The following is a 25857-nucleotide window of genomic DNA, read 5'->3' on the forward strand; positions in this document are numbered from 1 at the left end:
CAGATTTAGTTCTGGAACATATAAGAAGCCTTCAAAATATCTGCTGTATCAACATCTTTGCCTGTTTATTTTTCCTTTTTTCAGCAAAAGCAATAGAGTTGAAGTGTTATCTTAGTCTATGGGACAAGCAAATGAATTCACCTGTGCGAATGTAGGCACTTACGTCTAAGGTTATCACTCTAGGACCTTTTATAGAGATTGAGAAAAAAAAAAGGCACTTTTGCAGCATGACTCACTTTATGTATAAGAGAAGCCTATGGTGACTACCTCCAACACACAGGAGGTGTCTGAAGTCAGCTAAAATGATACCACCCAAGCACCTCAGGTATACCTGCACTTAATCTAGAACTGAATGGACCCTCCAGAATTGAACAGCGCTACTTGGTCAGAGGAAGTATCTTGCTTTGCAAAACAATGCATGCAACATCCACTAGAGTCTAACTTTAAAGAGGAATTCTCTAAAACAAGGGCCAAAGAAATCAAGTGAAACAGAATCACGTAAGAAGACAAGACAGCCAGCTAAGTAGATAAACAGACAGACAATAGGAAAAATACAAAGAGATGATAATAAACATTTAACCAATTCCAGGAAGAAACCTCAGCCACAGACTTTACTTCGCAAGGTAACACTATAATTCAAGAACCTGCTTCTACACCTATAAATGCAGGTTTGTTTTATAAAGCCTACTGTGCTCTGTGGTAACAAATGGCTGATGCCAATATATTCTCATCACAGATTTACAGTGTTCTGACAGAACCACTGAGATAAGCAAGAGTCTCCTAAACTAAGCCACGATGCAAAACAGCCAGCAGTTTCACCTTCAGACAAAGGCCAAGCCACGGGCTGATAACTTTTCTGGATTTAAGACCTGAACTCTAGAGCAGTATCTGCTCTGGTCTGTATCTCTGTCTGGCATTATAAGCAGTATTTATATTAGTTGCTTTACTAATAGTTGTGCCGAAGTTTAGTGGAAGTTCTAAGACAAAATCAAACTCATACATGCTAATATAATTGTGGATGGTACAGTCTAACTTTGTTACCTCAGGCTGCTTTATTCAAGTTGTCTATTAATCCATGCCACATTAAAATATATAATTTTATATGTATATAAATTACATATATATATATATATATATTTTGCTTTATAACTGTGTTTTTCAAAAGTGAATATACAAAACACAATATGATCATATAGTTTAATTCATAAGCATTGTATTACTTAGGCTTTTGCTTAAGTTCGGTTATTACCTACCCTAGAGAACTGAAATTTTATGAAAGACAACAAAGAAAATTGATAAGGTAAATAAATTTGAGTTTTCACATTGACTCACCCCTCGCATATCTGATATGTTCAGTTTCATTGTGTGAAACATGTTTAGAGTTTCTTTCCCAATTATTTTTGCACTGTCTGTTGCATGGTCTAGAGTCACAGTCCTACACAGAATACAAAGTATTTTTTAAAAAATAAATTATTCTGCAAATCCTAAAGAAAACAACAATTCTGTATTTATTACTAAGAGGGCTTCAAAACAAGAGACATCATAATTTCTTAGTATACAGAAATAGAACACTTTTTTTTGTTTTGTGATTCCTTTTTAAAGGTAGTTAAAATGAAGCATGTTCTACAGAAAGACAAATTACTTACTAATTGACCATTCTGAGAGTGTGCAGTCCCGACATTAATTTGTTCTAGGACAGATTTATATTCATGCTGTCAACTGAAGCCAGACAAAAATGTTTCACTTTGCAGTACTTGCAGAAGTGCACTTGTGCACTACCCTTCATTTAAGTTAAATTCGTAATCCACAGGAAGGAGTTTGCTCATCATCATTTCAACTTCTTCTCAGCTGACAGAAGTCTAAGGCAAGAGTTTCAGAAGCAATTCTGAAGTAAAAGCAGATGTAGGAATGTGCATGCACATTACAGATTATGAAGAACTCTGAATATGGGTAAGTAACTTTTTTTTAAAAAAAAAAAAAAACACTATAAACAACATTTCAAGTGCACAATCACACTGTGGGCAACTTTAGACAGTAGCTCTCACACAAAATTACCTAGCTGTTTGTGTGCTTGGTAGGGCACTAGTAGTGCTTTGTAGTTCTGGATATGCTAACGGCATAGTATTTGAGAAAGTTATGGTCAGAGTTTTAGGTGGCTAATCAGACATATTAGAGGGATGGAAAAATTTCTCACTGATCAGGTCACTGATGCAGTGTTAACTCTGATGGAATGGGCTCTAAGGACAAAAGGAAGTTCTAATTGACATTTTGAGGGTGTCCTCGTGACAACTTACTACCAGCTTTGAAGATGTCTGGTTAAAGCTTTTTGGATTTGTCAGCAATTGACATCAACAACCAAGTGATTCCAGCAAGACCTGGTCCTGCCAAAATGAAAAGAAAAGCTTTCTTGGTATGAAGGATATGAAGAACTCTCTAAGCCTTAGAGAGATGTTTTAAGAAAGAGAAGAAAGCAGATCAATTCCATGATTAAGCAGCAACTCATACAAAATTTTAAGGAGAAATGTAGGCTATGTACACACCATTCCAGATAAATATTTTACAAGGGACTATGTAAAACACGTGTATTTTACAAGGAGCTATGGCATTATCGGGACTGAAGATAACACAGTAAAAATACCACTAACATCTCAGAAAATGATTTTTGCGCTGTTTTATTTTCTAATATAGTACACGGTAGCAGAATTTTATGTCATAAGCTCACAAGTACAAGACAGGCACTATGCACGCCCATCCTACTAGTCAGCTCTGAAACACTGAAAGTCCTTACTTCTTCAGCTATGAGCTACCCTAAGCAATTGATGCTTCAGTTCCAGAAGGATTTATCTGTTATAACAACCTGAGATAAAGGAAAAAGTAGAGGAGACCTATCTTTGAAGATGTCAAATCAACCCTCACAAAAGCAATGATCATCCCTTTACCTAAGGAACAACAGCTTCAATGAGAAAAGTGTCTGCCTGAAGAATATATTTAGAAGGCTCTGAGACAATCTTGCATGAAACAACATACAGCTACAAGATGCCACATGTCTAGATTTCATTCCTCCGTTCTGATGTGTATCCAGGCATATAATTAAATACGAGGTAAAAAAAAAATCTTTTGTCAATACGAACTTGAAAATCATCTAGCTGAACAACAGAGAACAAAAAAAGGTGAGAAACAAAAAGTGGGTAAGAGTTACAGGATTGCTTGTAGAAGCTGAAGGTTGTACTCCTTTGACAGTGGACTATCAACCGACTATCCAGGCTCAGTAACTATGTTATCCTATTTCACCAAAGATGGACAGGTATCATGGGTAGCATCTTGGTAAGATCAACTGCACTGCAGTGAGACCATGCAGAAAGATACTTCACTATGTTGGTAGTGGTAATGACCCACAAGAAAACAAAGATGCTTCTGATGAGGAACTTAGGATGGTATGAAAAAAACATCACTCTGAAGGACAAGACATATTCACCTTTTCAAACAACTGAAATGCTGGGCAAATTCACCACTCTGAACTTGAGACTTAGAGACACAGATTTAAGAAATCCAACCTGCTTAGCTCCAAACTAGTTTGCCATGGTCTTTTCCCTCTAGGAAGCAAAAAATGTTCTCTGTAGACTTATTGGTAAAACAAACAGCAGAGAGATTTGACACAAAGAAATCTGTCTGTACTGAGATGGATCTCTGCAGTCCAAGACATATGATGACAACTCCAACCCTCAGGATCCTGAATAGCCTCACAGGCTTCTGTAGCAAGTAATTCTGCAGTTACTGCCTTTAGTACCCATGTGTTCCAGACCTGAAGAAGCAGACCACTGATCAGACATCCTTCTTGACATTTTTCCTTGAGAGTCGACTCTAACTGTCACAATCAATATAAGATTAAGAAGCTATCAATGAATAACAAAAAGCTCCTCAAGAAGTATAAAATACTACACAGTTGAGGGAGAGGGAACAGTCTGTGGCAGCAGACCATTTCAACTCAGCTGGTCACTGAAAGGAATGAAAATGTTGCTGCACATGCTTCAGAGCGCAAGATGTAAGCATGACTTCTACAAGTACTGCAAAAAGAAAAATAGCTCTCCAAAACTGAGAAGGAACAAATGTACACCAACAATATACATGTTACATATGGGCTACCATTTGAAGATAAAACCTTTAAAAGACCAAAAGCCTTTATAAGCTAGTATTTCATGAGACTTACCAAAACAATAATAATATTTAATTATGGATTATTAAACCAATTATCAAGCCTTTTCTTTCCAAGAAGAGGAAAAATGTACGTCCCCATCAAGCGAAATGGATAACCACAATAATCCACTGAATGTATTTCACTAAACCACTTATTTTTAAGTAGCATTCAGACACACAAGAGTATATTCTTTCAAGAAAACATTTTCAAATCACAAAGAACGCATTTGTGGAATCAGATTCCTTCTTTCCCATGCCTGCTACTTCCAAAAACCATCAGTCTTTTCTTCTGTGCCCCCAAACCTTCCAATTTCTGATATGTGTTGATGACTGAAGGACTGCATATATATAACCAAACCACAGAGAACTTTGAGAATAATATTCTACATCTGAAGTTAGCTTCGGTTTGATATGTAGACAGAAAGGTACTAAGCATCTTTGAAATTTCTGTCCTGTCTTGCTGTACGTTTCAGTGCTCAACAGTCTGCAGAAATGGGCTCTCGCCTAGATGCATAGTTACCTGGCAATATTATCACAGATTCCATGGCCTCCATATTTTGCAGGCTCCATTGGTGCCCCAGCCTTTCTGACCATGATTTTAAGAGTCAGTCGTTTACCCTTCATACCAGCAGCTTCAAGTCTACGTTGGATTTCTTCTGAGAGGCTGAGAAGGAAAGCTTCTGCTTCTTTAGGCTAAAAGGAAAAGCCAGCATTCCACTGTTTAGAACATAAGTGTTTTCCAAATACATGATGTAAATCATTAAGAATTAATGTAATCCATTTCATAAAGTCTGCCAGATGGTGAAATGTGCATTGTTAAGATTTAAAAATATGTAAGATTTTTCTCAACCAAAAAGAACAAGCTGATTCACAGCAATTGTCTTATTTAATTTCAAGTGTTTTACATTTACACTGTATGGAGTTGAAGTTAGGCAAGATGGTAGATTCCTATTTTAATTCTGAAATAAGTGGCAAATACCAAGTCCTTCTGATTTTTTTTTTTTTAATTAAAAAACTTGATTCAGAATTGTAAGCCAGATTTAACGCATACTCCTAGAAGATGATGAGCTTAGGATTTATAAGGAAAAGACTTTCCTACCAGGAGGACAGTCAAGCAGTAGACCAGCTGCCCAGAGGAGCTGTGCAGTCTCTGTCTCTGGAGGTTTCTAAGACCCGACTGGAAAAAACCTTGAGCAACCTGGTTTGACCTCATACCTGACCCTGTTCTGAGCAAGAGGCTGAACTACATGACATCCTGAGGTTCCTCCTGTCCTGATTTATTCTGTAATTTCTATAAACACTTAATTTCTCAATAAAGAAATTAATTATTTTAATACAATTTTGTTAACAAGACCCTTCCATGAGATTTGCTTAAAAAAAAAAAAAAAGTCTAGCAAAAACTTTGCATTGGCACAAACTGGTGATAGTTCCCAGGCACAGCTATGTTTTAATAATTAGCATTTAAATGAAAGAGAATATGCTAGGTACTGACAGAACTACTGCAATTCTCTTGTCCACACTAAACTGGTATAACAAATGCAGAATAGCCAGTTAATCTTGTGAAATACTTCCTCTTTTCAGTCCAATACTTTTGCAGTCTCTACTCCCATTTTATCCTTTGATCTCCTACTTCTTCATTTTCCTCATTTCTATTTGGTGGCTAAGATGGTGCTCTAACAGATCAAAGTGTAAGTGAAAATAATCAGAATATGAGAAGAATCCTTGACAGTTGAAAAAAGTCACAGCACAAAAGAAAGCAAGTTTGAATTTACCTGTGTAAACCTTATTCCATAGTTTATTTCTGCTGAAACAGATTTTCTTTCTTTTTCTGTTCGAACAGGTCGATCATCCAAACCACGACAAAATCTGTAAAGCATTTGTCCTGTTTTTGGACCAAATTCTTTCTGCAGTTTTGACATTGAAGCACACTGTAGATCTCCACAGGTTTTAATTCCCAAAGAAATCAGCTTGGATTCCATTGACCTACCAACTCCTAAAAACAAAACAGTTAGTTCCATTAACTGCACAATTCATAGGCAGTTAGGTTTTGAAGGAATAAAATTTTAAAAATCTAAATTATGTAGGTTAAAATCAGCATCATAATAACAAATAAATTCCACTCAATTAAATGTGTCTCAAATGGAAATTTTTGCTATCTTCATCTGTATTTCTTTAATCTGTATTACATATTTTGTTGAAGGTGTCATAGCGCAGAGCGTATCCTTATTTCTAGGTGAAATATGAATGACTTCTGCTTGTAAACCTCCTTGACAAAGTATTGCCTGTTACAGTGCATATAGCTCTGAATACAACAATATTCAGGCCACAAAGGATGTACAACATATAATATGTTTTTACCATTGCATACAAATGACAATCTGAAAGAAAACTAGCAAATATTTTTACTAGTGTTCCATTGCTTCCTAGGGAGAAAAATATTATTTCAAGTAGAAGTGATAGCATACCTGTATTACTTGTGCTTTGAATTACCAACCACTGGCAATTGTAGGTATCCACGGCAACGGCACATATGTAAGTGTGCATTGTATATTGTAAATTTATGTATATTTATGGGTTGGGCAAGAGGCGGGCTGTTATTTCCAGAAGATATTAACCTTATGAGTTTACATGGCCAAAGACAGCAGAAGTCAGTAACCTCAGTTAGTCAGATTTTATCTTTCAGAATCTCTGTTTCATTATCTGAGTGATGTACTGATACAAACATTAGAAAGCTTTTACTATGAACATATGAGCAAGATCTGAAAACTTCAAAAGACTCAAGTCAAAGCACATTACTGTTTTCAGGAGGAAAAAAATCTCCCATGAATTATGCTGCAGAGAAATGGTGCTGCGCTGTTAATGATCTTTGGTTATGGAAAAGGATATGTAAAGAGAACTTCTGGTGAATCTGCATTCGTACATGTACGCTATTCCTAGCACTACTCCATTTTAGTGATTGTTGTCTACTACAATAAATCTCTGGGTTTTTTTTTCCTTAAACAGAGAAGCATACTATTTTGAACATTCAGCACTACGTACGTGTGTACACACACAGGTTGAGCATAGCTATTACTAAAACACAGAGCATGAATAAGGCGTATTCAGCAGTTTTTGCATTACATCTGTGTCGAACTATGTTAGTAATGTATTGAAGAGTAATACACTAGAGTTGTGTGCCAGAAAATACTTTAACTTACAACTCCTTTAAATATTTGCATACCGTCTATCTGTGATTTCTGACCCTTTGAAGAACTTCCCTAACCTGCAAGCTAGAAAGGCTTCTTTCCTTCCCCCCAGTATTATCCTTGGGTCTTCTCTATGTCCACAGGTATCCCATGTAATCACTACAGTTCTTCTGTCAGTCAAATATCTCTTTCTCTCTCCTACTGGACCAAGGAATGCAGGAAAAAAAAGGGATGTACTACGGCTGTACACATGACAACTGGGAGCTACTGCCAAAAATATACACTAGTTGAATTTTGCCTGCCTGTCTCTCAAAAAATGTACTAATTTGGTCTCCTCCCCTCTGTCCAGCAGCCATTTTTCTACACAAAACTTGTAGAAACATTATACCTTTGGAACTTATATCTCTTGGTAAGATTGGCTGAAAATGCCAGATGGCTTACAAAATTATTGGTGCTGTTAAAACTGCAAATCATTAAAACATTTCCTCAGAGAACTAAGCAAAAATGGCTGGGATTCAACAAATCTGTTGTTCTTTCTTGAAAGAATCTACACATTCTGTCACAGTTTGCAGTACACCATTAACTAAAAACCTAACATGAAAAATGAATTCCCCGTGAAACATTGCCTAATTTGTATTCTAAATCTATCACAACCAAAACCTGCATATAAATGGGTGCAAACCATAAGAATAAGGCTACCTACAGTAGCCTAATTTCCCATGTTTTTCTCTATTCATTAGCCATTCTAATATGTCTTCTGTTGCAAGGAGAAGCTCTTCTCTCGTCAGGTAATGTTCTCCTCTAATCGTTTATTTCTTACTTTTCTTCCTACCCTTATTCTCTTCCAGGTCTCTCAGAATTTCCTAAATGCAACAGATTAAATAAATTCCTCTCTCACACTACTTTTCTCCCTTCATATACTCTCATTCTTCTGTCTGTGGTATTTCTTCCAACTCATGGCTTTGTACACTCCCTTTTAGAAAAGACATTCTCTTGGCTGGGGGCCAACCTCCTGGAAAGAAGTTTTGCAGAGAAAGACCTCGGGCTCCTCGTGGACAACAAGTTGACCATGAGCCAGCAAGATGCTGCTGTGGCAAAGGTGGCCAGTGGTACCTTGGGCTATATTAGGAAGCTGCAAGCAGGTTGAGGGAGGTGATCCTTCCCCTCTGCTCAGCACTGCTGAGGCTGAATCTGGACTGCTGGTTCCACTTTTGGACTCCCCAGACAAGACAGACATGGCACTACTGAAGCAAGTCCAGTGGAGGGCCACAAAGATGATTAAGCTCCTATGGGAGCAGTTCCCATAGGAGGAAAGGCTGAGAGAGCTGGGACTCTTCAGTCTGGAGAAGAGAAGACCGAGGGGGAATCTTATTGATGTAAGTATATGAAGCAAAGGTGTAAAGAGGATGGGGCCAGATCCTTCTCAGTGTTGTCCACTGACAGGACAAGAGGCAATGGGCACAAACTGAAACACAGGCATTTCCATCTGAACACGAGGAAAAAATTCTTTATTGTGAGGGTGGCTGAGTACTGGAAGAGGTTGGCCAGAGAGGTTGTGGAGATATTCAAAAGCCTGGACACAATCCTGGAAAATGTGCTGTAGGTGACCCTGCTTGAGGAGAGGGGGTTGGACTAGATGATCTCCAGAGATGTCTTCCAGCCTCAACCATTCTGTTATTGGGCTAGGCACCAATTTTAATTAGATATACCACCTCTTCATAAAAGATCTAAGCAAATCCTGCCTCTCTCAGTGATAAGTATGCATTACTAATAATTTTATTAATTTGTTATGGTATTATCTTATCAATGTCTATAAATATCTGAAGGGAGGGTGTCAAGGGGACAGGGACAAACTCTTTTCAGTTGTCTCACGCAAAAGGACTAGAGGCAACAGGCACAAACTGAACCACGGGAAGCTCCACCTGAATATGAGGAGGAATTTCTTCACTGTGAGAGTGACAGAGCACTGGACCAGGTTGCCCAAAGAGGTTGTGGAGTCTCCTTCTCTGGAGATATTCAAAGCCCATCTGGACGCAACCTTGTCTAACATGCTCTAGGTGACCCTTCTTGAGCAGTGAGGTTGGACTACATGATCTCCAGAGGTCCCTTCCAACCTTATCAATTCTGTGATATGGCAAGCTAGTATTTACTTATTTAGTAAATAATAGTATTTAATAAAACAAACAGTTTTATTAAAGAAGGTAGGGTTGCCTAAGATGTTAAACTCTCAGCTTCTTCCGTAATCATGTTGTATGGCTCTTTACCAAAAAAGATGCTCCTCCAAAAAATTAAAAAAAGGTCACTGAGATTCTTCTCAGAAATTATTAGTACATCTTTTTTTCAGATCATAACCATGAAATAGTATTTAATCTTGTTAGATTTGAGACTGAAACCTGAACACAGATTTGTAGCTATAACTGTTCTAGTATCAGGAGGCAGAATGTTCCGTAAAAGAAGAGACAAGTACCTGGAAGACTGGTAACAAGTTGACCTCTGATAAAATCATCCACTTCTTCTGGTTTTAAGTGATACTGTCCATCTGGTTTTGCTTTACGAGTTGCCATTCTGGCCAGCAGAATATTGGAACCTGTGAAAATAACAAATTTAAGCGTGTAAATTCTGTCTTCTCAAGTGGGATTCTCCAATTCAACAGTTAAGGTAAAATACAGTAGGTACAGTCAAATTCTGTATATTTTGTGGAGTTTAATGAGACACATTTATTTATATTTGCAATATCCACTTCCAATTGGCAACTAACAGGATTTGTGATTTAAGTAGAGTAGCTGCAGTAGCAACTGCACTTACAAAGCCAAAACAAACAAAAAACAAGCAAGCTCAGGGCAATTCACTACAAACACTGAATTTGTCTTTGCAGTGTTCTACCTAAGTTGAAGTACAAGCCTGATTTCGGTATTCTTTCCTCCCTGTTTACAGGCTTATTCATGCCCAGCCAAAAGAATCTCTGAAATCATACCCAAACAGATTCATTATTGCTCCTCAAACACTCTGCTTTAAGATAAAGCAAATCAATAAAAAGCAGAGGAATCCAGAACTAACAGCACAATATCCTCGTTGCTGTTCTCCTCCCACCTACATTCTTATTCTTTTTGCCCTTTTTGAAATCTTAGTCAATAAGAAGAGTAATACAGACTTATGAGTACCGTTTCTGCTGAGAGGTTAAATTGATGAAACAATTAACAACAGACTCATTCAATTTTCTGTTTAACTTTGGGGATCTATGTTTTGTCTACAGAGTACTGAAGATTTCTGATCCTCTTATCTATCAAACATACCAACATACCCTCTAATACCATAAAATCTCAGTGATTTATCTCCTGTAATGTATTATTCCCATAACACTGAAGTAGGGAAAAGCTAATACCTCACTTAACAAATCAAAAACCAAGGCACAGGATGTTTACAGATGAGTGTTTAATCTTTCGCTAGCATTGTTTGAATCAGTTCAGTTTAGCCACTAAAATCTCTGAGGTATGAATTTAATTTATTCAACTGGCATAAGCATGTCCTTCTTTAATTTACTTCTAATCAGAAATAATAGTTTGAGAAGGGCTCTCAATGATATAACAATATCTATTCAAACTCACATGTTATTATAATGGTGTTGCTTTCCCATTGGGCAACACAGAAATCACTTACATGAGACATCAGTTTCTGGCAGACCATGTATTTGAAATCAGGTCTCTATATTCATGTAATAGTACAATAGTTTCCTCCAGTTCATTTACTTTATGATGAATTAAGAATGAAGAGACAAAGACCTTGCAGTGTACCTACCATACAAATTTCTAGAAAGGACATCAAGATTATTTTTCAAATATTTCAATTGATTATTAAAAACAAATCTTTTCTCATAGGTATTTGTCTCTTTCCATCAGTAAGAGAAATATGATATCAGATTAGAAAATAATGCTTTAAAAAAGTAATTTCTCTCTTTCTACAGAAAAAAGCAAATACATTATAAGCATATAAAAGAGATTACAAATGTGTTTCAAGTCAAAGCAAGACATAAACAGGAATCAAGGGAATTATAGTCTCTATACTACCATGATCCCTTAAGAAATAGAAGGAAGAATTCTACCACTAAGACTTACAATAATGAATTTCAGTTTGCCTCACAAATTGCGTAGCAAGTGGATTTTATACACTTGCATACACTCAGTATATTTATTCCCAGATACTTACTACTCTAATTTGATTAGGAACAAAAAGCAAAGGAGAAAGGAAGGGTCCAAGTGAAAAGAAACAAATTCTTTTCAGATGTATAATTTCATGTACAATACCTACTACAAATTACACAAGCTTTGCTTTCAGTAAGTTACAACTATGCTAAAACATGCCACGCCATAAACTCTTACTACTTTCTCTTGTAAGGAACAGAATCTGCTTTCATTTTTCAATTTACTGGAAAAAATACAGTAGCATTTTATAAAAATGAATGTAAATATTATGCAGATGGAATTTTAGTGTACTGTTCAAATAATAAAGCAGAGATTACAATAACTTAAAAAAATACTGTTTAAAACTTTCCACTTATGAAAGTTTCTTGCACTTCCATTTAATTTAATTTAATCTAAATGGCAAAATATTCCATAATCCACAAACATTTCCTGTTTTACCATTCTTACACAACTTTGGTAAACCTAGCAATACCAATAAATGCTTGTAAGCATAAACGAAATAAGGTACTTACCCATTCCAACAGAGGCAGTGCATTTAGTTTGGGCTTTGATTTCAGTGCGGATAGCATTTGCAAATTCATCAGGAGTCAATCTGGTCTCTGTAAGGATTTCAGTGATATCTACTAGTGCTTCATCACAACTGACTGCTTCGATGTTATGAGTATAGCTATCAACACAAAGTAAAGGAGGTGAAACACCAGCAACAGCTCACCATCTGTTAAAACAAATATGTAGCAAATAAAGTCTTCCTTTTGTGGTGGCATTTCCCTGCTTATTTAGTATCACACATAACTAAACATTAAAAATGCCAATAGAGCAAATTACAGTAACATTATTATGTAGGCATGCATCATGCTTTTAAATGCACTGCTGGGGAAGGAGAGTTAAATACTAATTTTTTACTCACACTAACAGATTTTGAGTTTTGTTCAAGTGTGCTTTAAAACAAAAAGTAGTTTCTAATAGAAATTACTCCAATACGCAATTCTTAAATTACCAAATTAAAAAAAGAAAAAAAGCCTCTTGGAAATATCTCACTAGCAAGCAGAAATTAATTCTTCTCGCAGTGAAATCAGTGCAAATTTGCAATGATTCCCTTGCAGTTAAATGTTGATCCTTTACATGATTTGGCTTCCAGATAAAAGAGTGCTCACAAGAAACAGCGTGCTCAAAATAAATAAAAAAAAAAAATACTACAAAAGGAAGATCTGACATAGGAATGGTTTTCATGCAGCGGGAGAGTAATATAAAGATGAAAATACAAGCTCGAATAATGGTATTCAGCAGAAGCAAATGAAAACATGCCTGACAACCTTACCATGGAAGATCATGTAAACATACAGCACACGTTACCTTGCTAGTATTTCATATACTGTCCGTGCAACCTCTTTGTATGAATTAAAATCATATGAAACTGCTTGAAGATTCGGACACAACTTTTTTGCTTGGCCAAAAAACATTCCATTCTTTATGCCAACTTGTCTAAAAACAAACAAGAAACAAAAACATGCAGAATCAACTTCTTCACAAGTTATGTTACTATGTGGTGTTTCCAATGAAGTGTTTGTGTTTTTCCACTGAAGTAAATTATTGATAAATCTGCCAGCATTTTGATAGATAAGAAAAATAGCTGCAAACAGACTATTTTAATTAGTTGTATGATGTTTAGGCATACAGCATGGACAGCTTGTGTTTGAGGATGTGCTTAAAACAGAAAAAATCTCCAGGAAGCACTGCATGCCATCTTCTGTTTCAAATTAAAACCAAGTATATACCACAGAAATTAATGTAAGTGGTTCATATATCCCACTATGCAAACTTATAAAATTATGCTCCCACAACAAATAAAGCGTAACTTCTGAAGACAAAAATACCACCTTGCCTACGCTGACATACTTGAGAAAAGTTACAGTGAAATAGCAATTGCTGGAGTATTCTTTTTTTTATATCAGGGTAGCAAATTGTATTTTCAGCACTGCCATTGTATTCATAACAAGTTATTTCAAATTCTGAAAGTTATAAGCTATGCTATCTGGATAGCTCAATGTGATCAGTGCATGAAATGCTTTTAAGTTTAGCAATCGCTCTTATCATTGTATCATTTTAACTGAAACCTTCAGTAACAAAATGTTCTCAACTTCATGAAAGAATTCAGTGTTAATACAAAGGAATGAAGGTAAGATTACAAAATCAACCTTATAACTGTGAACGACATAAAGCTTTCCTTAATTGGTTTTGTTTCAGTTAACATGCAGGTTAGGCTGAGAGCTTTAACAGTGTTTAGAAAGCAGCTGCATGCACAGGGAAGCACATAACGACTGAAACATGAAAGAATTTTTTATCTGAATAAATTAAAGCAATATATGACCTAATAATTGCTATTTACAGACAGACACTTTATACCTGTCTGTATGAGACTTTTCAGGTAACCTGATAGCTAACTTTTACCTACCTGGCTTCATAACTACAAGAGGCAATTTCAGCCATGGACAGAACAGTGAGATCCATGTCAGCTCCATTCATATGCGTGGAATCTGGATGCTCCCGGACTGATGAATCCAGCTTATCAGGAACTCTAATTTCTGCTTGGAAAATAGTATTTATATTTGTTTTCATATTATTTTCTTATGAGTTCAACAAAATCAATGTGAATGAAATAAATATAATGCAGTACTCTTGATAAAATTGCTATACAACTTCATCACCTGTTGGCAAAGAGATTCTCAACACTATATTGATTCATATCACAGTCAAGGGAAAAAAAAAACAACCTTCCCCCACTCAAAAGCAACACAGAACCCCCCAGACAGTAATCTCTCTCTACAGGTAGGTCTGCACATATTATTGTGACCAATATTATGCAACTGAAAAATTGTTTTCCTGTTTTCACCCAGTATTTCAGAGAATAGCTTGTATATGTCTACCTACACAATTAATGTAAAACAAGAGAGATCTGTTATCTTTAATGATGATAAAAATGATTAGACAAACTCTTGAGGCTACCTGCTACAACCATACCCTGTAGACAAAATGCATGACACTGAAAATCTACCAACAGCTTCCCTGAACAAAGATACTTAGCTATAGTCCTTTTTACAAAGCACAGCTACCATTAAGACAAAGAAATTAAATTCAAAGTACAATTCTACTGCTTATCGTATTTATAACCTCCTATTTAAAACTATTTGTTAATAATTACTTAATCTAGATACCTCAAAGTGATCTTTAAGGAGTCAAATGAAGTAACAAGGACAAAAAACACTAAATCTAACTAGAAACTTTTATATTTTTTAATACTCTTACAGGGAAATTCATTGACAGAGCCTTCATTTTTACTCCCTAATAATTCACTTATTAGAATATGCAAAATCTTTAAAAAACCACCACAAATTTCTCTTGGATCAAAAGGATACAACTATAAATACTGCAATTTCAGACTTTTAGATGAGAGACAGGCCTTTCATAATTCTATGGAACTCTACAGCATGCTCTTAGGCCAGCTGCATACTAGATACTAGGACAGAATCTCTGGACACAGAATACTGGAACCATGTAAAGCATTCTCTATTCCTTTCTATTTAGGTTCTCATGATATGTAAACCTTGACGGATAGATATCTATACTCTAAATTATAGATTAGCCTGAGAAAATGTATTGATGCAAACATTACTATTCCCTCCCAAATTCCCAAACAGAATTAAAACAAAAAGTTATCATGAAGACATAAAGCTTCTTATTTACTCCAAATGAAATCTAATGGGTATGTTATAGTTCTTTCTTGTTATTGTAGTCTATTTAATACTATCTAACTTTGTAATATCACGAATATAAAGTTTACTCCAAAGTGCCACAATACCTAGTCACACATCATGGTACTAACAATTTACACACTTACAATACAACTGAAAGGAAACAGGGTGCTACATGCACACGCAAGTAGTTATCAGATCAGAGAAAGTATTGTAATGAGTGAATGGAGACAGTGGGCCAGAACTTGGCTCGCATGAAAAATTGCTTTTATTTAGACTTTCTGCTAAATTCAAGTATCTTTTTATGTTGAAAATATATTAATGTATGAAGAGCTCAGTAAGTTACCTAAGATATCTGCAGCTGCAAATTAGAGCAAAATTATGCCCCAAATAAAGATAAGAATGACAAAAGCAATTTCTTTAGTCCATGCCTTCCTGTGCCCTGGCCTGAGATGATGCTGTCATCTTGTCTATCTTCATTGGACTCGCCGACTTTTTCCACATCGCAGCAGAGCAGATGCCCCCATGAGCTGATGGAGTCACTTCATGTGAAATTCAGGGCAATGCAGAACACATTGTCCTCAATGGAAGGCAAGGTAGAGAACCTCTCATCAAAAGCTGGGAAACTAGACAGGCACATGGTGAATGTGGAGCAACGGATGGAGAAATCAGAGGCCAGCACCCAAGTCTGTGAAAAAGAAATCGCTGAGAATAAATCTGTGACTAATATGATGGTTAAAAACTGCTGCTCTTAGAATGAAAAATGGGAGATACTAGGGTTAAGGGAAAGGAAGCCTAAAAACCATTCACATCTTGGGCATCCTGGCCATGGAAAAAGAGACCCCAAACTATGAATTCTGATTAACACAAGTTAATCCTCTAGCTTTAGGACATGAATGTTAAAGATGGTATCTATGTAGAGAAGTAATTTCTACTACCCAGAAAGCATATCTCCAATCTGGAGATTTAGGGAGAAAACGAGAGTAAATTTTAAAATTCAAAAGTTACACATTTCTGGATGAACTGAAACAAGAAAAAGAAACTATTTCATAAAGGATCCAAGAGTCTACTGACACTAGATACTCATTCAGCAATGCAGATCAAAAGCAAGAATCAGTATCACTGAAGAAGTAATTTGCAAAAAAAGAAGTAGCTGAAGCAGCAGAATTCAGTATGTAGTCAAACTAAGTGTTTTTTTTTTCCTTTCCTCCAATTTGGAACATTTTTTCTAACAAGCAAGACCTGGAGAAGGCAAGATCAGAGAGCAGCCTGGAAAGCATGAAGCATCAAAAAATGAAGTGGGTTCCATGGAAGTAAAAATATGCTTATGTTCAAAGTTGGTCCCAACTACCTTTCTATTCTGTTTATATCCCAGACAGAATGGTGTATGTTTAACAGAGCACAATTTAGCATTCTGTATTTTTAATATTTTAGAAAAAGCAGTTTTCCATGTGATATATGGGCCTGCCAGATCGTATTTACCTGTGGCAAGACACAATTAAACACCTGCTACGAAGCATTTCACATATACTTCCTAAGATATTGTGATATCAGAAAAGCCTAACCAAAAGTGCAATTACATGTTTTAATACATGACCACAACTAATCTTAATTTCTTTTACCCAAAAGGAAGACAATCCATGTGTTTACAAGAATGTAAGCAGAAATAGCAGGCTAAATTTGCTTGTTGATAAAAATATTGTACTCAGAGATACAAATTAATAAGAGATTAAAAAATAAGAATCTACAGCTAATGAGATAGAGACTGTAAAAACAGTATTAGGAAAAAATCCTTTTGCCAAAACAACAGACAGTACAATCAGACTAAATATTAAGAGAGAAGAGCTAGCTGCCTGCCTGCATGCAAGCCAGTTAGATTGGATGTTGAAGTTAAAGAACTGATTGTGTGGACATCCAGAAAAAGTTGCTGTAGTAAGAAACTGAGTTTGTCATACAATGAGGCTGAAACCTATCGTACCTGTAAGCAATACACATAGCAGAAGAGATACTGCTGAATTTGCGAAACACAGAGAATATACTAATTTGCATCAGCTAAGCCTCCTTAATTTTAACTTCCTCGCTCTCCAAACATCACTTCATTGTATGAAGTCACATCATTATCCAATACAAGGTGCTAATAAAAGCTGCTACGTCACTATGTAAAACTGTGCTACCAATAAATAGTTCATACATAAACTATACTATGGAAAATCTAAGCCCACAATCCATGGCTATCTCTGTAACACACTTATACACGGCATTACAAACACAGCAGAAACTTAGTCTGGAAAGTTTCTGACTTTCTAGAAAGTTAGAAAGGTCCTTACAAAGTTAAAGGCCAACAGGTTCCACAAACACATATTCTGCCTCAGTTTAAATGAGTACTTAAACTACAGTGAAAAGACAAATAAAAAGGCATCACTTACTGTAATACCTTGTTTCCAAATGTCTTTGAATCTGCACAATTTTTTAGTTTTATTTATTTATTTTTAAGTATTAACATTTCAGGAGAAAAAAGGTGGAAGAACAAACTGTGTTTTTCCATCTTATATGAATAAGATAAGTAACTTCAGAACAATGCTATCTGCTGCTATGACTCAGGTAAGATGTGTATGTGGATCAAAGGAGAAACAATTCCAAATCTAAACTAAAATTAAATAGTAGCAGTAAAAAACTTAAACTTCAGGTTTATTAAGCTGACTCTTCGAGGGGGGGGGGGAAAAGGAAGAGAAACAATTTGCCATTTACATTTGCAATTCTATATTCTCACACTCGTGCAGTTCAGACCTTGTAACAATCATGATGAAAACCAGTTCATAATAGTGTGTTGTGTTTACACTAGTATACTGCTACTTGAGAACACAGAAAATAACAAGAAAGCTCTCAATGCCTGTAAAAAATTAAGGAATTCTCAAATTACAACAGATGCCTTGCTTTTGAAGAAGTAAAATACTGGAAAGATAGAATTCACAGAAGTTGTCACTTTCCAGACATCCAAAATGCTCTAAGAACCACTCAAATTCAGTCACTACACAGATATTATATGCATGCAATTCAAAAGCCAACTTCAACCAATCTCTCACTGGCTATGTGCTGTCATTTCTACTCTTTATTCATAAAAATATTAGCAGCTTTTCAAAATACATTTTCTACCTGCTTTTATACAACAGACTTCTATAATACTCCGAACCAAGTGTTTTGACAATCTATTTCCTACTTTAAAAAAAAAAAAAAAACAAAAAAAACCCCACACCTTATACTCACCCTCAATAAAAGTGAATAAAATCTAAGATCACTCTAAAATACTACACCCACGCAAAGCAAAGCAAACTAACAAAAAGTCACAGTGGCAAATTACGAAAGCCACAAAGCATTGTGTTGTCCAAAAACATTCCTTTTTTTTTTTTCCCATATATATATTCAGAATTTATCCACTGTGCATTTCATTAATAACTTTAAGGAAAAGTTTCAATCACAAAACCATAAAAAAATCAAAAACAAATAAAAAAAATCAGACTTATTTGTACCTGCTTTGCCATTCAATAGCTTATTCTGGTAATATTGCCATTCAAGTTGGGGATTTGCACCAGGGCGCAGTGGTGCCTTTCCTGCACCTCTGTTGCTAGTAACAGCTACTGGTTTTCCTGCAGAGAAGAAATGCATGTACTTAGAAGTCAACATTTATAGAAGCTCACATTTTAATAACAGCACAACCATGGGAAGATTATGAAGGCGTCTTTTTTTTTTTTTTTTTTTTTAAGTTCCTTCAAGTTCATGCACTTTCACAGAAGTAAACAGCTATCACTTTGTATTATGACTGCCAATTTACACATGGCTGCAATTAGACATAAAAGAGATGAAAACTTCTGAAAAAGTGAAAATGCAGCCACACTAGTTTGTCTTTAACAATTACTATAAAGGGAAGCTACGAAACTTCACCAATGCTCTAATAATTCGTTAGTATAAAACATGGCAAACACCATACTGATTTTTAAATACTTTCAGAAAGTTTGTTTGCTAAAGTTAAAACAGTGCAACTTACAGTGCAACTTACACATTCAGTTCCACTTGTTTAATTAACTGTACAAGATCAAATCTAAACTTCTGACTTTTTATCAACACTTCCACAACTTTTCTACAGCAAGCTAACATGCGCACTGAAAATTCTGGCACAGTTCTATGGAAAATAAAAAATATTTACAGAAAAGTCCTAGGTTCTCTATATTGCAGTAATGGAATTTTAAATTTGGCAGGAAATAAAGTTTTAAGAAATACACATATAAGAAGAATCTTAGCATAGTTGCTTCCTGCCTTTGGACATTAGAAAGGAAATGAAATTTACAGCTTTGAGTCCTTCTCAGACCATTACACCAAGTGTTCAGACCTGTAGAACACCAAAGTTCAGCATTTGCAGAGTACAGCTGGTATTTTCATTTTGGAATGTTATATTCAGAAACAACCCGATATGGACCTCCAGTTCTTCCTATGTACTAAGGATGATCACAGAGTCAGAGTTTTAAGTGCCAACTGAACTGACCATCATTCAGCTCTTGTAATACTTCACTGTGGCAAGAGCTTAGATAGGACAGAAAAGGAGAAGCAAATCTCCCTTGAAAAAGGTATACTGGGCAAGAGACAATTAATTCTGTCCTGACCCTTCCACCTCTCCAAATAAACAAAGCTCTTTAGGCTACTTTAGGGAAAAGATTAGAAAAACCCACTTTTCATTTTTAACACAGAATGACCAAAAATCACTTTTGGTACAACTATAATTTGTCTTCCAATTTCTACTGTGGTAGCTTTAAGTCTCAATAAGATAGGCGCAGTGTCATACAGAATGACTGCTCTGAATTTTACTTCTCTACTGTTACCTTAGACACTGAAAGGAAGACAGCAAAGAATTCCAGTTATCTCTTTCACATGCTTTTGGACTGTGAGACAGTAAGGAGGAATTTGGAATTTGTGTGGCCTGCTATTAGGCAAAGATGCCAAGAGAAAAACTAACAAAGTCCAGTCCATTTGATAAGTGTGCAGGGGTCTTTTGTGTGTTTTTTAATATACAGAAAAAGTCTCACACCAGTAAATTGACATTTAAAATTAGATACTGACCTTTGAGATCCGGTCTATTTCGGATAGCTACAGACACAAAGAAGCAATCCATATCCACGTGCATTATACAGCTCTGTGGCTTGGCCAAGCTCGAAACAGACACATTACCTAGTATGAAGATACACCAACAGAAAACTTGAACCCTAATTCATGCATTTTGGTACTACTCACATTAGTCAGCAAGGACTATAATGAAGTTTTTATCACTCTAAGTTACAAAGATTTTTATTTCTTCTCACCAAAAGGATACCACCATTCCCTAAATTCTCAGTGAAAAATCTACAGAAAAAAAACCAAACAGTAGCCAAACAGTCTAAATAAGGCATCACACTTAAGTTTCTATTTTTTCCTCAAAATTAACACTCTCTACCTTGCTATAACAAGCTCCTCCCACCGTAAGTATATTATTGCATATAGTAGAATTGGATCTTAACTGTTTTTTTTTTCAACGCTAACACTCAATCCATAACAGAGAGCTTCACAATTTTTGTTCGTAGATCAGAAAAGACTGTTCTAAAAGATAAAAACAAAAAAAAGTTTAGCTGCATTGAAAGTTAACTCTTCATAAAACACACTGAGTAAGTTTAAGCCTTCTATGCATTTGGACTTTGTCACTGCTGTATGTACAGTGATGCAAACATCCAGCAAAGATAAGCAAGACAGCTACAGACTGAAAAAACCTATAGTGCTAAAGCTTTAGTAATATTTTTGTGAAGTATGCTAGAGGTTCTAGTTTGTGTGTCTATACTGCTGACCTATCAGAGAATGCTTTTGCTGAGGTAAAAACATAATCTAAACAATACATAATGTATGACAGTGAAAAAATACTTCATTATATCAACTGATTTGTTTTACTTGAGAACTGTGTAAACTGCTGAATAATCAGATTTCATTTTTAGTAATTTACCACCTGCATTCAAATGACTACACTATAGAAGACATTCACAGATCAAGCAACCAAAATAGTGCTTAAGAAGTTGCTACTTGTCAACTAAGACACTACAAGAATTATCTAGGTTAAATCAAAAAAAAGGAAAAATAAAATACATTAGCTTATACCATTTTTTGATGGTAGTTTATAAGCCAACATGTTCTATAACTGGAGCATGCTAGCAAAAACACAAAAGCAGTTAGTTTATTTCTTAGAACAGTAAATTTTTAAGATGTGATAATTTGCCTTTGTGAACTTATTTTCATATGATCACAAGTGATTACTTTTGCAGCATAACAGTCAAAATCCCTCTGATCATGTACAGTCAGCCTTTTAATTGAATAATACTGTAAATTCAAAGAGAAATTCTAATATGCAAAAATATTTAATCTATACTTATAATACTCCGGCTCTCATAAATTACACATATATTTTCACTTTGGCCCTTGATGGGCAATGTAATGACACAAATCATTTCTCTTCCAGAAGAGGCTCAGGCTCAGAAGGCTTATATGACAATTACCAATTTAAACACACCCAGAGGTATATGATATTCTTACTAACAAAAAATTCATTCTGATTTTAGTTCACTTCCAAATGTTATTCATCTTTTAATTTTTCACACCAAACTATGAGCAGCAAGGTTTCTTTCCTCTGTTTCTGTTCTTAAGATTTTCACATGGCAATTACATTTACACAGGTAGCAGTATTTTTTTCCTCAGTCACTCCACATATCTTGGTAAAGTTGCGAAAATTTTTTTTACAAAGAGAAATTGAATATAGACCAAAGTATCACATTAATCACATTTAAAAAAAAAAAAAATAGTTAAACCTTTAGTTTTAGCTGGATTGAAGCCACCAAGCTACTCCAGATAGTCTGATAGCCATGTGAACATTGAAAACTAACATACTTAAGTCTCAGTTAGACATTTAACATGAGAACAAAGATATAAGACACCTTTTGAACATAAACTTTCTTAAACAAGTATCTACCTGTGTCAGTTTTAAATGTGGACCTGCCTGCTTTCCATTTTTTTAATTTTTCCCTTCCTGGAAAGACACCACTGTTTTTTCTTTGCAGGCTGTTGACAAATTCTGTCAATTCACACTTCCATGTTGCTATATGATGCAGCCTTGAACGTGAATAAAAGTCAGAAATAAAACTACAATCTGAAGGTTTGGACACAGGTAAGGAAGCTGCCTTGCTAGGAGTAGGTACAGAAGTGCTTTTTGTGCTTGAAGGCCCCTGAACAGTGGAGTGGTGAGCACCATTTATTTTAGTATTACTGTGCAAAGATGAAGATGAATTACTCATAGTCCTATGTGGATTCCACGAAAAGTCTGTATTTTTGTTGCTTTGCTGCAACTGCTGCATTGTGCAGTCTCTGAAGTCAACCATGCCTTTTTCAGTCTTCCCCTCCTCCTGCACAGGGCCTGGAGAGAACCTACTTGCAACACTGTTGCTGGACGTTACCAAGCAATCCTGTGTCTTTAAGGCACTGGTAGAAATGTGTGTGTGTCCATTAAAAATGGTAGTGCTGTCTTTGTGAAGCTGAATCCCATTTTGTTTCCTTTCAGGAAGGATTTGCTCCAGCTCCATAAATCCAAAATTGTCACTTTCTTCTTCCTCTTCATTCCAGCTACTTATTCCATTGGGTGTGATCTCACTCTCTATCTCACACTTCTTAATATGATTTCTGAAACAGATATGATAATTTAACAGCTTTTATTTTATAAAAAGGCACATTTGCAAGTCATTTCAAGAGTTATTTATTTTGATAAATGTTATCAAGATATATTTGATTAGTTTTCAGGATCTTAAGACAATTATCACCAAGTTTGCACTCCATCCTTTCAATGTCACAAAACACTATACAGCTGCACAAAAGTTTTCATGGATTTGCTATATAATTCTACCAGGAATTTATGCAGGAGTAACCAAAATAATGCTTGCATTAGAAAAACTATTTCCATGGCCTTTAATTTGACCAGTGCTCTCCAATGGAAACAGAGTACTATTTATTTGTTAACAGAACTCTATTACCATAGACAGCATGAATAGTGCAACAAGCAGTCATAAAAAAGGATTTTTTTTTTTTTAATCAAGGGGTGTAATTTTCCACCTCTAGCTACAATAGAAATGATTAAAGTACACTTAGAAAACTTCTGTTTTTTAGAACAGGATTTTGATTAGTGTGCTGGATTCATTTTATCTTCTCCTAAGGAAAAATCTTTTCAAACTCTATAAATTAAACATACTTTTAACAACAAAAAAATCAAACTACATATATACAAACTGTATATGAAGTGTGTAAAACAAAGTATTCTGCTATGAGTACACTGGCAATTTACATTTATTCTCATACTGTAAAGACAAGGCTTATATTCAAAGCATCAGTTCTGTAACAACCCTTAAGTGGAATTAAAGGCCGTCTTCAAGAAATACGCATATTCTTCATGTACTGTTAGAAACAATAACCCTCCAAACTCCCAAAGCAAGCAATTTAAAAACACACACAAAAAAGAGGTGGGCAATAATTAACAGACAAGTACAGCCAGAAAGCCAATTAACTGTGATAACAATTTGGTTAATATTATCACAATTGTAAATTAAATGTAACAATGTTTTGGAAGAGCTACATGGTTGAAAGTGCTATCTCTGGAGGTACATACTTAGTGTAAGTAGATAGTACCTTGTTTCCAAACAACAAACAATATACCATGTGCTTCTGAAAAAGGCACAGGAACCATCTAAAAATACAGACATACACACACTTACAGAGAGGCTCAGAGCAAGTGAGAGAGAAAGAGGCACTGCATGGGCCGGGGGGGGGGGGGGGGGGCAGAGAAAGAGAGCAGGATGCAGAGAGAGAGAGAGAGAGAGAGAGAGAGAGAGAGAGAGAGAGAGAGAGAGACTGTCCAAATGGAAAGGTTTGTTACCCTCCCAATCCCTTTATCAACTGGAGTTTCACTGGTGCCTTCAATTTTATTCCCTTCTCAAGGTCTTTAAAAAAAGTTCTGTTCTAATTGGATTTTTTAAAATCCATCTTTTCTCTTAAGTCCCACTTAGACCTTAGTGCTATCATACAAAAGAAATGCTGTGACTTTTTGTTTAAAGAAGCTGAACTAAGAACTGAAAAGCTGGTTTACCTCTGAATCCCCTTAACAGAAGTAACCAAAACATACCAGCTTTTTATTTTTAAAACAAAGACCTATTTATCAGTGTCTCATCAGAATGTTTTAACGTTTGCAACAGACGCTTACTTCCACAGACGTGCTACACCCAGTAGGACTCCTACATCAGCTATCCTGTAAAATATGGTTCAAAGACTACTTCTGTCTTGAAGTATATATTTTTAAATATTTCAGTTTCCCCTTATAATGGCGAAATCAATTGTAGAAACAGTACAGAATTATAAATGCAAATCCATTATGGATGAATGACTAACATCTGCATTAAAGATTAGAAACACTTACACCCTGTTGAGATCTTTAGCTATATTGCTTGGACCTGGCACAGCATCTTCAGGTTTGCATATGGTATTATAATTGAGACCTTTTTGAACACTTGACTGCTTGGTGTAAAGCTGATACGGAATGTGTGAGAGAAGACGTCCAGCTTTAATGCTGAAACAGAAAAATAGAAAAAGAAACAGGTTAGTACTTAAGATACTTAAAACCCCAAAACTTCTAAACTGAAAAATGTCCCACATACAATACACTTACTCTGGTCATTAGAGTTTGCTGTTCTACTACGCATACTTACAATCCTCCCACAACCCTCTTCCCACTACTGACTGGATTGAATTAGACAGTAATTTATAATATTGTGACTGGAACTAACAAAGATACTTGCTCAGACATGTTTGTCAATTGTGCACATCCATTTGTCTTCCCCAACTAACACGCACAAAGCACAAATATTTAATTTCAAAACTAAAACAACACAAAATCAAAAAAATCTCTTGAACTGTTCATGTTATTCTAACTGAACAGCGCTGAGCAAATACATATGTTCCAAGCAAATTTGGGTAGAAACTGAAAGAGGTCAGCTAGGATGTGGTTCACTACTAAAGAGGAACTCCTATTTTTTCCATTCTAAAAGGATAACTACCCCTTCTTGGGAGAAAATTCACGAAGAGAACTAAAGAGAAGAAAGATTTCCAAACAGTTTTTCCATAAATATATACCCTAACCATTCCAGTTCTGACCTAAGTGTTGCACTGCATCTCCCTCCTTCTTTTACTTCTCCCACTGGAACTGCAATTATACTTCAGTAACTAGTAAATTCCTTTGGGAAGTCACTGCCTTTGAAGCAGAATCCTCTCAAAAATACACCACGGTATGATTTCATCTCCCCATGCCAATGTGCTGGTGCTGGTAGTAGAGAAAACACCCTTCTCAGATTATTCTCCACCTCTTATTCATGTGCCATTCTCCATACTGAACACTTGATCAGAGATGCTGAAGCTTCTTGCAGCACAGGAATC

The 25857-nt window shown here is 35.7% G+C and overlaps 1 protein-coding gene and 1 long non-coding RNA gene across 5 annotated transcripts in view; one reads left to right on the forward strand and one right to left on the reverse strand.

The window, feature by feature from the left end:
• REV1 (REV1 DNA directed polymerase) overlaps positions 1-25857 on the reverse strand; it is a 62766-nt gene that overhangs the window by 13729 nt on the left and 23180 nt on the right. The window contains exons 5-15 of one of the 3 annotated variants that reach the window (XM_062601596.1): positions 24845-24994; positions 22361-23064; positions 20437-20544; positions 18855-18971; positions 14031-14160; positions 12932-13060; positions 12091-12245; positions 9847-9966; positions 5967-6187; positions 4715-4887; positions 1333-1435 (exon numbers count right to left, since the gene is read on the reverse strand). In XM_062601596.1, the coding sequence (XP_062457580.1) occupies positions 1333-1435; positions 4715-4887; positions 5967-6187; positions 9847-9966; positions 12091-12245; positions 12932-13060; positions 14031-14160; positions 18855-18971; positions 20437-20544; positions 22361-23064; positions 24845-24994 (2110 nt within the window). Of the gene's footprint in view, positions 1-1332; positions 1436-4714; positions 4888-5966; positions 6188-9846; positions 9967-12090; positions 12246-12931; positions 13061-14030; positions 14164-15673; positions 16001-18854; positions 18972-20436; positions 20545-22360; positions 23065-24844; positions 24995-25857 lie in introns of those variants that run through there. The other 2 variants (XM_062601595.1, XM_062601597.1) reach the window with 2 other exon arrangements.
• On the forward strand, positions 812-6183 carry LOC134154945 (uncharacterized). Of its 2 annotated transcripts, none has more exons than XR_009961383.1 (3): positions 812-896; positions 1849-1950; positions 6035-6183. It is a non-coding gene; the product is annotated as an uncharacterized LOC134154945 (long non-coding RNA). The 2 variants fall into 2 exon arrangements; XR_009961382.1 differs by lacking the exon at positions 6035-6183 and adding an exon at positions 5220-5460.

The sequence above is a fragment of the Rhea pennata genome, chromosome 1, assembly GCF_028389875.1.
Source record: "Rhea pennata isolate bPtePen1 chromosome 1, bPtePen1.pri, whole genome shotgun sequence".
In the NCBI taxonomy this organism is placed as follows: domain Eukaryota; kingdom Metazoa; phylum Chordata; class Aves; order Rheiformes; family Rheidae; genus Rhea; species Rhea pennata.